At 36.7% G+C, this 16877-nt stretch overlaps 1 protein-coding gene across 1 annotated transcript in view; it reads left to right on the top strand.

Moving 5' to 3' along the window:
- Positions 1-16877, top strand: part of RICTOR (RPTOR independent companion of MTOR complex 2) — a 75553-nt gene that overhangs the window by 4143 nt on the left and 54533 nt on the right. The window contains exon 3 of the mRNA XM_038125777.1: positions 14006-14103. Within this exon, the coding sequence (XP_037981705.1) occupies positions 14006-14103 (98 nt within the window). The remainder of the gene's footprint in view (positions 1-14005; positions 14104-16877) is intronic.

The raw sequence follows: 16877 nt of genomic DNA, 5'->3' as shown, positions 1-16877 counted from the left end.
TGAGAGCAGTCTCACGGTTCATTATCTGTTATCTGTCAGGCTCATCTTCCTTCAAGGGATCCCTATTTTCTTGGAATCCTGTAGCTCAGAGATTGCACTGGCTATTAGGAACTTTTCAGACCTTGTTTGGTTACTGGTGCAGGAGTGCCAGCTGCATACTGAAGTTGAGTAGAGTGCTGTTTGTCTGTGTGTATGTGTTCATTTCCTCCTTTTTGGGGGTAGCAGTCTTCATTTGCTGATAGTGAACTCTTTAAGCAACTGAAATGTACCTATCTTATCTATCTCAAGCATTAGTACTTTCATTTACTATTCAAAAACATGCATTACAAGATTCTACTTTGGTTTATCAATTTTTCTTGTACAACTAATTCTATTTTGTAGAGATTTTGTACCTGTTGAGTCTTCTAACACAGGACATACATGAACAAAGCAGCAGCTGAGAAAAATAGTTGTTTTTTTCCTCCCTGAGACTGATACCACAAAATTTACTAGTCTTATCTGAGAAAATTCTCTTTCCATTTTTGCCTTCATTTTTTTCCTGTCATGTAGGTAATAATAAAACATAAAGGGTTCATTTAACTTCATGAGGTCTAAATGGTGTTACTTATCTTACTGTACTTCCATAATTTTAAACCACATAGTATTTGAGTCCATGTTCCCACATGGTATATCATAATGCATTGCATGCAGGGCAAACATCTCGGGATGCTATTTGCAGTTTACAGCCCACAGAAATGTCAGGCATTTTTAAGGGTTATTTGTGGGATAGTTAAAGAAGGCTGGATGAATTTTGTTTCCAAAATCAGCTTGAGATTTGATGACCATACTGTTTCCAGCTTTCTTCATCAGTGTGGAAGAAGCACATCTGACACTTGAGTGGTGGGGGAAGCAGAAAATAACCCTTTTGTATTGCTTGCAGCGTGGCAGTAGGGAAACCACTGCAGAGACGGCAGCTGGTGCATACTTTTTGATGGCTCATAGGCAGTTCTTCCACGCTAATGGAAAGTCTGTTGCAGAAAGCCTTTAGGTGGTTCTCCTGTACTTGAGGGAAATGTAGCCTAGCTTGAAAACGTGGGGAAGTGGGGCTCCGCCACACCATAGAAACAGTGTTTTTAAAATAGCCAGATAATCAAAATGTGTGGGCACCTTTCACTCTCACTTTACAGCATGCCATAATTTTCATGGGTAGCTATAGCAGGATGTTGTTCTCGAGCAGGTGACACAGAGCAATAGGTGTTTTTTGCTCCCTTGTTTGTGAGTCTGTAACAGAAACTGTAGCAGTCATAAGAAGATAATTAGTAACATTTTTTATTCAGTCTCCTGAGGCGTGAAGTATGCAACAATGGGGCAAAAACCGTTGGAGAGGCCTCTTACTTTGCTGACTGAGAGATACTATGCTGCATTATTTTTGTATGTTGGAGTATTTTGTTATATAGGAGGAGCAAAGGGAAAGTGATCAATGATGGTGGCCTGCTAACTTTTCTGGCAATGTGTAAGCTTTTGATAGGTTTTAAAAGTAAGAGAGTTAAAGTGCTGAATACAGGCACTTCAGAATTAAGTCATACACTTAACTGTCCTGTATGCACTTGTGCTTGCACTTGTGCTTTAGTTGACTCTTGTTTTGAAATTGTATAGTGCATTGTCCCAGTTAGATTAATAACCCTTTTGTACCTTTGGCTTTGATTCCTAAGCACTGCTTTTATAATCTTAAGACTTCTCAGAACTACTAAGATGGTGTGTTCTTAAAATATTTCCACTTTCCATTTCTTCAAAACAAGAACCACATTTTTAATGAAAGAAAACTTTCAGCAAAAGACCACTTTAAAATCTTATGGCTTGCTTGTCTGTTGTTAAGATTTCTGTAGGAATTGGGTACTACCATGTCTTTGAAGATCTGTGCTTATGTCTGTCTTTAAAGTTTTTGAGTACAGCACCTCTAAATTTGTTTTTGTGTGTGGATTCTTTGTTCTTGCTGTTGTGGTCAGAGAATAGAACGAGTGTTCTAAGATCTTGTACTTTCTATTACAAGAGATTATTCTGTGATTTGGATCAGTATCTCTATACCGATCCAAACGCCTTCGTAGATGTTTAAGCAATGCTGTGTTTTCATGACATTCTTCAACATACTTCCTTCCTCCCCAAGGGCTGAAGTATCAAAATCTCCTGCTGCCTTCTTGAAATACTTGAATCTTTGTCAGAAATGTTATTCATGGGTTTTTTGTTGCTTCCTAGCATCTCCCACTTAGAGAGTAGAGCAATGCTTAGTTTCGGCATTTTTTCCTGTTAGAGCCTATGCAGTGTAGATGCTGTCTAAAGAAACTCACTCGTCATCATAAATACAGTCAACAAGGAAGCTGTGTCAACCATCTCCTGTCCATAAAGAAATGCATCACTTGCCCAAGCTGATGACCTTCACCCGTACTTTACCAGTTATCTAGCAATCTCAGAAGTTTTACCCTAATAACATGGAAGAGATGCTTAACATCAGGTACAGTTACTTTTCTTTAAAGTGGGAAGAAGTGAAATAGCCATAGTTAAAAATTGCAGTTTTCCTTCTGTTAATAGTCATACAAACTCTGACACTGCAGAAAGGAACAATGCTGAAGAGCTTTACAGGGCAGCTTAAGAAGTGATATTGAAATGACAGCTGACTTGGGGGAATGTACTGAAAAATCATATAAGTTTTTCTTAATTTTTATATTAACAGAAACTCGTTCTGAGATTTCTTTTTTAAAACAGTAAATGGCACAAGTCATCTACTTTTAATACTAACTACCTTCTTGCAACTGAGACAAGAACATGTGTCTTGAGGCTTAGATAACTACAAAAAAGATCAGGTAAAGTAAGAAGTTTGCTTTTCTTTGGGAGTGTTTTATCTGCATGCAGGCAGGTAGATGCTTGTACAGTAGTGCAGGTGAATTTGCACACTGAGCAGTGCTCCTGTGCATAGTTCTGATGCAGGAGGGTAGGTGACATAACAGTGCTACAGAAGTGCTGGCTGGTATTTGTCAATTTTTTAACTTGAGCACTTGTAACTGTGACAATAAAATGTATCTGTTCTAGTTTAAGAGTCTGTAATGTTGGTATTTGTATATGTTTGCATATATATATATATTTGTATATGTTGCAGAAATTTTTTTTCTTTCATTTGCCCATCATCTGGTGAGGTGATGGAAAATTTTGGAAGCAAAACTTCAGAACATGAATAGTGAAAAGTGCATTCATCAAATCTTTGCATCTGATGTAAAGGAGGAACACTGGTAAAGATGCATAAATTAGAAAGTATAGTAAAATAACCCCAAACCAAATACAAAATCCAATTCCAAAAAGCAAACAAAAAATACTTACAGTTATATTTTTTAGTTATGTTACTGAATTTTACTAGCACATACTTGAAAGCTTTCTAGCTGTCACTAGTGGCCTGCATAAGTTTGTGTGAATAATATATAATGAGGAAGTCTCTTCACCTGAATGCTACCTGAACAGCAATAGCCTATGAATCAATGTTGTTCATTAAAAAAATTAACCTGAGTAATAGCCTTTATGAACGTTCTCTTAGAAGCGGAGATTTTTTCCTAAATTTATTGGTTTTTTACCTAGACTTTTCTAAGCTCATTTTAGTTCAACTGCTGTCTACTGCTGTGGGTTTGGGTACATCTGAAAATTCACTCAACTGGTTACTCTTGCAACATTTCAGAAATACAGTTTTAAGTTTATTTATTTATTTGCTTGTTTAGTAGAATTGTGTTTAATTGTCTGAGATGCAAAATGAAAGTTTTAAATTCTGTTTCAGTTTGAAAAATGGTTAAAGAACATAATTTCATGCTGTTTATAAATTATACTTCCAGTAACCATTTATTCCAAGAGAGAAAAAGGGTGGCAAAATGGTAAAGATGGCTGTTACTTGCCCTCTTTGAAATGGCTCCTGTGAGTTAGTAGTTGTCTGGCTGACATGAAGTAAGTACATCTCTGTGCCCTATTTGCATAAGTGTTCATTTGAACTACTTCTGTTTATTCAAGTCTACAGAATGATTGGTAGGAGATATTTATGCTTAGAGTTAAGGTGTTTAAAGCAAAACAATACAGCCTTAACTTATGGAAAAATGCACAGTAATTGTAAGGAATAATTTAATTAATCTCTTCATGTAAAGGTGTGTGGTGAACAACACGGGGATTTTGTTTGGGTTTTTTTAGCTGCATAGAAGATTGGTTTCCTGCTTGAAGTGTACATAGACCATAAATAAGTACATATATTTAAAAATAATTACTTCATAAAAATTGAGGACTGTCAAGAACAGCTGTTGCCTAGAAATTGCTTATTTAAAAACAAATTATTAAATCTGTAAGTAATCTTATTCCTTTGTTACCTCCTGAGTATCAGTGAAGTCAGGATTCAGTTTGAGCAACCTCATATCTAGAGAATTTAGAATGTGTTCATCTCCTTCTTTATGCGAACCATATGTGTGTGTCACGGGTAGACTTCTGGGTTTTTTCATGAAGTACAAAAAAATGAAATAGAAAAAATCTTGCTGTTTCTATAAATGCGGCATTTGCAGCTCAGTTTTTAGCTTAGCCTGTTATTTCAGCTGGATAGGTTTTTCTAAGTTGAGATTGACCAACAGATTAGGTGTCTTCTGTCTTCAGAGAATTTTATTTAGATCTTGTGAAATCTATAAATATGACTGACACTTCCTGTCCTTTTTCAGGAGAAAGAGTAGAAGTCTTGAATGGTCACAGCAATGTGGCTGTATTACCTGAGTGAGGCAAGGAGGCAATGTCCTATCCCTTAATATGAGGGAATGAAGCCTGCAAATATCATCAGTCAGCCCTGTTTTGAAATCCTCTGGTTATGTAGCATTTTAGGGTGGGGAAATCAGCGCATGACATTTGCTGCAGTTTAAATGTTTCCTGCTTCAGTCAGTGCTGTTTGTGAGTTACTTGTAGTTTCTAGTTATGTCCCTGTATTAATGTTTGAAGTTGAGTATGCTACTACTTTGCTGTTTCCATGTCATGCAAATTGCCCTTCATGTCTTGGCTGGCAAACTGGGCGATCCTACGTCTGCTAATGTTGATGGACTTCTTACTTGATGGCCTGTCTAACAGGATATTTCTGTGGACAGTGGCTGCTTCTGACAGCTTTGAGTTTATTGGTAAGAGCCATGTAACATTTATGCTTTCAGGTTCTTGAACATATTGAAATGATGCAGAGAAGAATCAGAATGCTAATTGAGAAAATAGTCTCAGAATAAGATAATATTTCAGTTTGATAATATTCAGAGAAATAAGTGATCAAAATTCTCTTGGGTAGTTTTGAAAGCAGATTTGCCTGGTCCACTCTCCAAATACTGGCTGCAAGATGTCAGAAAGGCACAGCATTTTGTTAAAACAACTGAAAATTACAACCATCCTGATATTTCTGCTTCTAGGAATGGTGGCAGAAAAGAAGAAAATGGATTGGAGGAACTGAAGATAATTTTCTAAACCATTACAATAAACTTCTATTCACCATTCAAATTTATTGTTGATGTTATGGGAAGTATTAATTTGATTTGTGTACTGACATAAGCAATTTTGTAAATCTGGGAAAGGCTTTTACTGGCTCTTGACCATAAGAACAGTTGTACTGGGTCACTCCAACCTTGGCAGTAGTTTATAATTGTTGCGGAGAAGAGAGCAGAACAACAGGGCAAACAAATGCGTAGTCACACAGTTATGGAATGTTCCCCAGCCTCCAGCATTTTGACCCTCTGTGTATTTTGTCTCCTTTATTTTTTCTTTTTCTTTTTTCTTTTAAACATCTGAGCTTTTGGAAGTTTAAAGGAAGTTCTTCCTGAATTTAACTATATTCCAGAATAATTTATATTAGTGTGTTATTAAGTGATCATGATAAAAAATTCAAGAGACAATAATTCAAGTTTGGTTTTAGTCATGATAATATGCATTAGTTATACTTGTGTATCTTGCAGTGCAGAGAGATGACATTCTGGTGGGATTTTTTTGAGGGGCAAGAGGTGGGGGAACTGGGAATAAGTTTGTAATTCACAAATATATGTATCAAGACTTATTGCGATGATTCTTGTTATCAACATCATGTCTTCCTGGGAGTTGAGGATATAACTGTACATTTAAATGAAGGACTAAATTAAATATTTTCTCTCTGTGAATAGACAAGTTTTTTTTTTAAAGAGTTGTCTTGTTAATATGCCTTGGTACCTTACGTAGACTTCACTAATACTATTTAATACTATTTTCACAATTGGTCTTTGAGGAAGTTTATGCAGTACACTAGATTTTGTATTGCTATAAAGCATTTAAAGAATAGTTTGTTTATCAAAAACTCTATGTAATTAATTTTCAAGTCAGCCTTGTAGTTATCCTTGGGAATGGTCCTTCAGTTTTCTCTTTCTATCCTGGGAAAGCTCTTAACATTTCATCAATGAAACCCCAATTTTTAGAAGTTTTAGCAGTAAAGAATGCTGTTTACAAAGCTGCTATACAAGACCACACGTTGGGAATAATTAACATAATTCCTAGGTGAGGACATAAGAATGGCTTTTGTACAGGTATAATCTCAGTGTCTTGGTTAGAAATAATATTATAAGACCACATTTTGGAAAGTGGTTCATTTTGGAGCTGCTCTTCAAGCTGATTGGAACACCAAACTGCTTATTTCCTGCCACCTTTATTTGTATTTAAGAATATTAAAATTTAAAGTAAAAAAAAGTCCTTTAATTTACAGCATCTATGCACATCTGCAGAAGAGATATCTGTACAATCATGGTAGGCATTTAAATTTTACCTAATGTTTTTGGAACACATGTATGCCAAAGTAATCCTGATACTTGATTTCCTGTTTGTCTGAAGTTCTGGTGATTACTAGATCCTACCTTGAGTACACTGTCTTTTCCACTGATTTCTAGTTCGTAGGTATTTTTGTGTATGAGCTTTTTACCTGAGTGATGTAGGGGGAGAGGAATAGTTTTGAGACTTTCTTTGCTGACTGCCATGAAAGAGAGGATGTGTACTTTTTTCCATATTAGTGAGCCTGTTTCATATATTCTAAGCTTTCTTAAGCAACAAGGGGGAAAATAGTCTCAGTTCTTAGATTTTGTTTGCTTTCTATTTTCACGTACATGAGTTACTGGAACTTACCTATATTCAAAATAAAGTGCTCTTTGTATGGTTCCCCCATGAAAGCGATGGGCATCAAACTAAATAAATCTCTCGGTGCATTCTGCTGAAATCACACTTAGTCATAGGTACTTTTTAAGGGGTTACTCTCAATTGTTAAAACTTGATATGCATGTGAATTTTTCAAATCAAAAAATTTCAAGTCTTATTTGGCAAAACTTAGCGTATGAAGTATTTATAGCTTGAAGTGTGATCATAGAATTTTAACTATGATCGTAGAGGATATCTATCTGGCTTAGTATTCAGTACATTTTTCAACATAACTACATTAACGTGATACTACAAACAGACAGGTTTTTTTGGTTTTACACTATAAATTGAGACATACCTTCAGTCTAAATATGTGTTACTGTGTTTTGAAAATCACATGTTGAGTGTAAAGTGTTCTTGCACTAATTTTTTAGGCTCTGGCAAAGTAGAGTTGATGTGTTAATACCGGAGTGATCTGTGTCACAGAGTTTGCTTTTTTTTTATGTAGCTTTCTCCTCTTTCATATTCTCAGGTTTTCTGTGCAGTTTCCACCTTTTGAATTAGGTGTAAATTTAGAATACTTTAATATCAAGAAGATTATATAAGTGTCCTGATTTTACTTTTTTTTTGCAACTGGTTGATAATGGTAGAATATGACTTACTGTTGATGTCTCATTTCATTATTAAAGGTCTTGATTAAAATGTGTTTTATAAGGCTGATTACTTATCATGTAGTCTTACATAGGCAGCTCTAAGTAACTGATTTCTAATGTTTCACTGCTTTTAATAACTGATAACTTGTTTCAGGGGAAGTGGGGAATAGTTCATAAATGTTTCTCATTGGTGTATTTCACTCAACTGCCTTCATTTTGGCAGCGTGTACTTTAACAAGCTAAGAACTGGTTAACAATATGCAATTGCATGGCATTTACACTTTAAAAATATCTAATAAATATAGAGGTGTATAGGAGGTTCACTGGAATGATCCATTATCCAGTCATTACTGTAATTCTTTCAGTAAGAGGAAGATAACTTCTCTTGTATGTCAATGGTGAGATGATTGACTGTAGTGAAGTTCAACTTCCTTCTTTAAAGGAAGTATTTAGAAATATTTAATCTTTTATTTCACTTTCTGGCCTTGTGATTCTAGTAGGTGTGACATCGGCTGCTCTTGTGACACCAGTCTCTCTTGAGAGTTACTGAATATATATACATGTTGGCTACTGTGTACAGTACTGCATACTGTTTCAGCAGGTACCAAGTGGTGCATATAATACACACTCCTCAGTTTAACTCATGCCTGACTTCCCAGTTACTGAATTTGTGTGCTAAAGCCTGCTGTTCTTTTTTTTTTTTTTTTCCTTTTTCATTCACATGCGCATACAGAACAGCGAATTGTGCTTCTAGCATACTGAATGTGGTCAAACAATGCTGATAAATCTGTTCGGCAAAAGGAATCCTCACTTGTGCTAATATAGCTATTGCTGGTCCAATTTTATCCCTGCATTAGATGGAGTGCTAGCTGTTTTGTGTAGCTGGACTTCTGTCATGTTCTCTCTCTCTGGAGAATGGGATCTGTCAGAGTGCATCATGGCTCTCATTGGGGAAAAACGATGTCATGGTCCTGAAGGGGTGAAAAAATGAGTCAAGCCTTGAAAGGTCATGAGAGTTTAAAAACAAACAACAACACAACATTGGAGATTTTTGATATACAGCATCTGTGAATTACTTTTAGGCGTAGAGAGTCATGGAGTTCTTGAGGCTGGAGTTGTAAAAAACCACCAGCTTTGCTCTGTGCTAAAGATTATAATTTTAAGTACAGGGTGTTAGTGCAAAGAATTGTGGGTGAGAAACTCTGTTATTAAAACAGAAGTAAACAGTACAACTGCTGCTACTTCAAAGTTCTTGCTGTCCAACAAAAAGCAGACAGAGAAAATGAGAAAATTGATGAGCAAGCTAAGCTCTTGCTGCAGGACACAAGTGGGCTGACTTGCAATTTTTATACGTATCAACAAGGTTTTAGAAGACATTTGAGCCAAGTGGCTTTGTGTAGAGTAATTGGGACAACTTTCCAATTGTGAAGTCCATGCAGAAAAAAAAAGGGACCTCTTTCTACTGAGTGTCATGTGGAATGTGTATGTCTTGCTTCCACCACTCTACCCGTGAATGGCTCAGTGGCCCAGCTACTTCTGAGTGGGTTTTGCAAGAATTTAGTATTCAGTTTGAGTCAGTAACTCAGTAGAGAATGAACATAGTCAGAAGAACAAGAAAAGGATTCTACTGAGATACTTGGCAGGAAAATTTTCTCGTGAATTTGAAGATGGGCGCTGAAGTAGTGTAAAGGAGAAGGATGTATTATACGGTGAGACAGGAGAGGGAAGGAAAGTAAGGGAAGGGGTTGCACGTCTTTTGGCAGAGGAAAGCTGGAAGAAGAGCCAGTCATTTTGCACAGCTCCACCCTCGGAAGCACCATAGGAAAGAATGTGAAGATATTTGGTTGTTGCTGTGGGCCAGCTGGAGATGGTGGAATCATTTTTGTTGATCATTGAGTTCAACCATAAGCCAGACATTGCCATGTTCATCACTAAACTGTGTTCTAAGTGCCACATCTGTGCATCTTTTAATTGCCTCCAGGGGTGGTGACTCAGCTACTTCCCCGGGCAACTTGTTCCAGTGCTTGACAACTCTCTGGGTGAAGAAATTTCTCCCAATAAAAGTCAGTGTATCAGTAATAAATGCAGTGAGTCAGGAAAGAAAAGACTTTTGCAGGGGTCTTAAAATAATAAGTAGCCTATCTTCTTGGTTTTTTGTTTTAGATACAAAACAGGAGGAGCTAGAGAGTAAGAGTTAAGAAATCTCTACAGCAGTGATGTGAACTGGGGGTCCTTAACACATACAACACCAATGAGTGCAGTGGGCTAGAGCATGGTGCTAACACCACCAGGGTTTTGAGTTCAATCCCTGTATGAGCCATTTACCAAAGAGTTAGAGTCAGTGATTCTTATGGGTCCCTTCCAATTTAGAATATTCTTTGAATCTGTGAAACAGCAACAATAGCCCCTTCCTCTCCCTCCACAACCCTCCCACCAAACAAGATGAACTGTTAACCTTGACAATGAAATTTTGAGGTGTGATATTTCTTTGGAAAATCAGTCTGTGATTTTGTGCTATGCTTTTTGCTATTTCTACATTACTTGGTATTTTATCGTGCCTTTGTAAGATTTTGTGACAGGAAGATAGACAGTGCTGGATCTGATCTGTGATTACAGGAAAGCTACATGCTTAGTTTTTAGAATCCAGGATGTATTCAGTCTATTTCCAAGTCCATTTCAATGTAAGGGACAGACTAGCGAAAGACTGAATCGCCACTTATGAAGTCACATTGGTTTGTTCAAATTCATCTGTGATATGAAATTTTCTTAGGCCTGCCTACCTTCCTTACTGGCCTTACGTTTACTAAAATGAGTACTACTTGAATAAGTAATATAAATTTTCTACTTCTTTGTAATGTATGATGCATTTTCAGAAGAAGGAAAAAGACGATATCCAGTCTTTCCTTGAAGTATGTCACAATTATTTTGTTAAATTTTTAATAGGAGAAGGTTCTTCTGAAGTTTAAAACAAGACTTCACCTGACACTATTTGACCAAAAAGGCTTCTGTTATTTTAGCTCCTTCTGAGGTAATATACTGTGAAGAGCGTCTTTATTTCTTTACTGTCTTGTTTTTCCGTGGCAGTATTGGTTTTGATAGGTTTTGAAAAGTGAGACAACTAACTTGCTCTATTTATATTATCAGTTCAGTAGCAGAAATGTCTGTCATGTTTTCAGTTTTCTCACAGTTTGGTAGCTTTTGCTCTGGAGTCCCTAGTTTGCTTCAAATTACTTACCTGTTAATAAAGCTTCTGGGAAATACCTGACTGCCCTGCTAAGCACCACAAACCTGTCTTTCCTCAAACTTTACAGTCTCTGAAAACGAGATTTTCCTCAAGTGAAAGAGGACACATTGAGGAAAAAGTTGTTGTTTTTCATGCAAAAATAGAGGAAAATTGTTTCAGTATACATTTTCTTTAGGTGTCCTTATCATACAGATCTGTCATTGCTGCAGAATTGTTAATATGGGAAATTGTAGTATTGTTGTGTCCTTATTTCTTCACATCCAAACTACCTTTTTCCACAGGACAACTTGGCCATTTCTGAGTTAATGCCAGCTTTATCAGATAGCTGAATAAGAATGTCCATTGCTAATTCACAGGAGGTTTTCTGAGCTAATCTTGTGGTCTTTCCTGTGCCCACAGTGAGCTTAGTTTTTATAGGAGCTTATTGTGGATATGTAGCCATCTGCACTTTCAAAATCAAAACATCCTTTCAGTCATTTTGGAAAGTTATGTTGCTCTAAAACTGCTTACCTGGGATCTTTATTGTGGTGTAAAGGGGAATTCTACAGGTCCAAAAGTGTTGTGAGCCAGGGAAATTCCCACAGATTACCCAAGGCAAGCCAAAGCACAGATTTGGGCCAGATTGTACTTTCAAAGAAATCAGATTATGAGGAAGCTATCTTCCTCTCCTTGTACATTCTCTTGAAAGTAAGTTTATGATATAAACTATTTCTGGTGTCATTAACTAACGCAAACCACTTTTTATCAGTGAGCCCCATCCCTGAAAGTGTTCAAGACCAGGTTAGATGGGGCTCTGAGCAACCTGGTCTAGTGAAAGATTCCCTGCCATGGCGAGGGCGTTGGAACTAGGTGATCTTAAGGTCCTTTCCAATCAAAACGATTCCATGATTTTGAGTCTTATGCTATTGCAAACCTCTTAAACTGAATTAAGACCTGGAAAAGCAAATTGTGCAGAGGAATCCTAAACCTGGTATCGATCCAGTAAGATTCTCACTGTCTCTAATTTCTGTAATGGTAGAAAATATTTTTTTCTTTTTTCCTAGGGATGCAAAGAGGTCCATGCACATATTCCAGTTAAAATTCAAAGTTATTAGGTGCCTGGTTGTACTATGAATACTAAATAGCAGTGTAGTAGCTTGTGTATCTGATGGTTGACTTCACATATGCTTTGAGTAAATTTGTAGAAAAGGATCTTTCACATCAAGCTGGTGCCAATAGAAATTGATGCTCACATTTAAGACTTACCTTATCTTCCCAAAATCTCACTGATGCTTTGTTTGAAAATTACCAGAATTGTATGATGTGACAGTAGCATGTCTCTACATGTGCTAAAGTTTAATTATAAACACCCTAGTCAATACAATTGCTTACCTTACCCTTGAGTAAGCATCCAGCAGGTAATCCAGCTGATGGCAGTTGATTTCATTGGCTGATAGACAAAATCTTCATTGGCTGCAGTGGGTTAACAGGTTGGTACACTTTAACTGGGGTGCCTGCCTGTAAGTGTCATAATTTTAAATAATGTCTTGATTCCTGGTGATGGTGCAAATACAGGTAGTGTCTGTCCAAACACATTGTGGATATATCCTAGTAAGATTGCTACTTATGTTTCCTTTTCTAAATATGTTTAAGTTTTTAAAGTACAGGAAGTGATGTAAAAGCGTGGTTGGTAGAGAGGCAGTGCAGGTGATTCTTTCTTTACATCTCCAATGCTTGATTTCCTTTCCATAATGAAATATACACAAACACACTTTTATGAGTAACAGGAGTGTAAAAGGCTCTGTATATGCCACCCGCTCAGCTGTAGCTGTTCCATTCTGTAGTAGGAGGCAAGTTTTTCTTACCAAAGTTAGTGTGCACAAAAGCTCTCTCTTTGCTGCTTCTTAGATGTCAGGCTTGTTCTAAAGACTTCATTTTATGAAATGCAGTTATTTCTTCTTTTTGGTAATATATTACTTTCTGTAGTTTACATCTTCAGGATAGCCTTGGTTTTTCATTTTTCTCAAACTGCTGATACCTATCCTCCATGTCTAATCTAAAACTCCACGAGAATCTTGCATCAAATAGGTCCCTTTAAAAACTGCTCTGCCACAGTAACACCACATACAGAACTTACTGCAGTGTCTGTTACAGTAGCTCCCTGTGCAGCTCCCTGGGCCCAGCCTCACTCTGTGCAGCTTGTTCTACTCTGCCTCAATTCCAACCTTTATTCCAAAAGTGGGACAAGAGTGTCTCTTCTCATCATGGTATGTCTTCTCTGTTTTCTAGCAGAATACAGGGTCATCAGTTGCTGTATGAATAGTCGTTTCTGGGTGGCATTTGTTAATCTGTTTTTCTTGGGATGGGACCCTTAAGAAGAAAGAAGATGACATTCTTAAGGCTTTTCTTTGCCTTGTAGTTCACTTACAGTATCACTGGAAAGGCCTAGCCCTCTACTGAAAGCATGACTGTGGAGAGCATAAAAGAGGTCTCATCTTTCCAAAATCCCACCAACCCTTTGTCTGGAGAAGAAAAAAGGAGTTATGGGGGTGCCAGTAACATGCTGTAGTTTAACTTCTGGTTTTGAGCTTACTTCATCTTTAAATTACAAGGGGATTAACAGTAAAGTTGTTCACTTACAAGATGTGAGGATTGGCATTTCAGACACTAAATGGATTTCTTTGTCAACTGCAAATCTAAAATACTGATTAAAATCTGCTTTAAAGTAAGAGTGTCTCTCTTCCATGGCCTTTAGCATTTATTCTACAGACCTCAGGTATGCATGGTTTTGGTCCCTGGCATAATTCAGATTGATGCTTCTTGGAGCAAAAGTGCTCTGCCTCCCTGACTGAGACCAGGAGAGTACCTCTGATATTTATGAAGCTTCGTGTTGAATGCATGTTTAGATTTTTCTTCTATTTTTATTTTTCTTTTACTGTATCTGCTAATACCCTCTTTTCTTTTTCAGACCCTTGTGATAATATGAGAGAGATTCTCCAAAATGTGGCCAAATTACAGGGCGTGTCAAATATGAGAAAACTAGGTCACTTGAATAATTTTACTAAGGTAAGAGCTCAAATAGTATAATAGAACAAGTAATTGTAGAGGTGAAATGTTTCATATTTACTCAGTCAGACATTGGCTGGGACATTATTGAAATTGCTTAATTTTACAAAACAGTACTTGAAGCCTACATACTGTGGGAAAGGAAGCTAACAAATAAGGACAAGCAAATATATGAATGCAGAGTTATGCTGAAGTTTGCATATCTGTCTAGCTGGCCGAATTTTTGTAATATTTTAGTGCTTAGAAGATGGAACCCAATTAATGGGTTAAGTTGCATAACTCAAGCGAAAGATTTTGTTCCTTCTATGTAGAATTGAAATAAAAATGCCAAACTTTCTTAATGTAAACTGATTGAGTATGGTGAGTGGGGAGGACTATATCAATGTACATTGTATGCAATGTTTTGAACACTAATAGAATAGGAACTGCAACTTTCACTGTAGTTTCCAGAGTAAAAAAGATTTAAAGGGTCCATTTCTGGAATATGTCTTGTGTTGATGATTTTTGATGTGCTTCTTCCAAATCGCAGACCTGTGACAGGCATCTGTTGAAAATACAACAGATATATTGGAAGCTGTCACTGTGAGCTGATGAGGCAAGAATTAAAAACTTACTGCCACATGAGGGTGTAAGCTGACAAAAGAAACCGTCACAGATTTTCAGAAGGACAACAGGTAGCGTTTTTTGGGTAAAAGAGAAACTTGTGGAGAGAAGCTGAGACAGCTCATGTGAGATGGTCAGGGAGTTAGGGAAAATGATGGTTCATTGTAGGATGTTCATTGTAGGATGGTGAGTGGTTGTGGTAGGACCAGTGTTCCATTTGTCAGTGCAGGGGAAACGTGTTGCACTCAGTGAGGCAGGAGATGTTCAAGCTTCAGTGTGGGCCTTACCCAGATTGATGGACTGACAGAGGGATGGAGTGTGTTGTACACCTTTCTGATAGAGATAGGGCAACACACCTGAAAATGAAAACTGATTTCCTGTGACTGAGGATATATCCTGCAACCAGCAGTAGAGAAATAACACAGTAGAGGAGAATGTAAGGAATAAAGTAAGGTTTAAATTATGCTTGCAGATAATTTTGTTACAAAGAATCAAGTAAGATTGCCAGGAGTCTATTTGACATTTCTGAGCCAATCTTAAGTGAAAGAGCGAATACTTAAGGGAAGGTGTGGGGAACCAGTTGATATGAGAAGGACAAACATTCATGATAACCTTTGAAATAGGCATCTTAGCTGTTAAAGGCACTCCTTGTGAGATTGGCCAGTGCAGTGGTAATGTGTAAGATTCGCTTAACAGGAGAGTGAGTACTGAGAGCAAAATCACAGTAACAAATGAATTTATCTTCTAATGCATTAATAGCAAATCTGTAAGTTCTAAATTTTCTGGATTGGTTCAGAACACGTGTAGTAATGTTCACTAAGAGCTTCATTCACTAAGGAACTGAACTTCACACTGAGATCTCTTCTTTGGGCTATTCCCTGCGTCTGTCTGGTGTAAACTGTTGACAGAATGCTGCTGTTTTCACTGGGATTCCAAAATGTGTTGCAAGAATGCCCTTTATTCTGCTAGAAAAGTCTGATGCATAGCTTGGTTTCCTTTTTGCGATAATCTGGAAATTTGAAATGTGAATGCTTCCAAATTCTCTAGTTATCTTAATATTAAAGAGCTGGGTTACGTTTGTAGATGCACGATCTGTAGTGAAAAGTCAATATTTGAACTAGGGATCTTAAAACAGGGTCAATTTTGCTATTGAAAATCAGATATAAAATCAGATTAAAATCATCCATAACTGTGTTAAATTAATAAATATGCATATTGTAATAAAAGATGAGCCAAATATTCTTTTTAAAAGATAGTTTTGAGAGATTGCATAATTCCATTATTGAATATTTGAATATTATTTGGGGGTTTTGTTAAACCCAGCGTTGAAAATAGAAAATACTTACAGAAATGTAAGGATGGTTTTCATAAATTGCACTTAAGACTGGCAGGAAATTAAGAGTGTGTAAAACAACTCAGTAAAATTAAATATGATGTTTGAAGATGAAGACTGTAGTTCATAACCTGATTTTGATTCTAAATCAGAATCAATGTGCATGAGGGAATCATACTACTCAATTTAATATTGAGCACTTGTTATTATATTCATCTCCCTAGAATATATATTTTGTATAACTTAGTGCATTTGGTTTTAAAAACTCTTCCTATTTTTGATTGACCTGTAAATGCAGTCATGAGAATAGAATAAAAGTTGCAAGTTGTACTGTATTGTCTGCCTTGTGGTTGGAACAATTCTGTGGTTTTCATTCCAGCGGTTAAAAGTGAAAGCCTGGAGCTTGGCAAGATGGTTTTATTTCCTTTTTGCGCTCTGTTCTTCTACGATGAGTTGGTGTAGTCTCACTTCCTCCTTTTTGAGACAGGAGTGTGAGTAAGATTGATATTCTAAGGGCTGAGGATGTTAGTATCCTGTCTTGGAATTACAGTGGATATGAACTTGATTTGTTTATAAATTGTTGCATTTTGTGGTCCATTTTTAAAGGGCTACTTGTTATCTGCGACATTTGTACTATGGATAGGGAAAGGACCTTTGAACATTTTTAATAGCATATTTCAGATAAAATAATATGGAACATCTATTATTCTCCTGCTAGAAATATTATTATACTTGAAAGAAAACATCTGAACTAGTCTAAGCAGTTGGTCCCAATTACTCCACATTTTTCCTTCAAAGATTGTGAATCTTACTGTTTTAGTTTTTCAGTCAGGGAAAG

This window comes from Motacilla alba, chromosome Z (genome assembly GCF_015832195.1).
Source record: "Motacilla alba alba isolate MOTALB_02 chromosome Z, Motacilla_alba_V1.0_pri, whole genome shotgun sequence".
Taxonomy (NCBI): domain Eukaryota; kingdom Metazoa; phylum Chordata; class Aves; order Passeriformes; family Motacillidae; genus Motacilla; species Motacilla alba.
The sequence above is the reverse complement of the archived record's forward strand: the minus strand, read 5'-3'. Positions and strand labels throughout refer to the sequence as shown.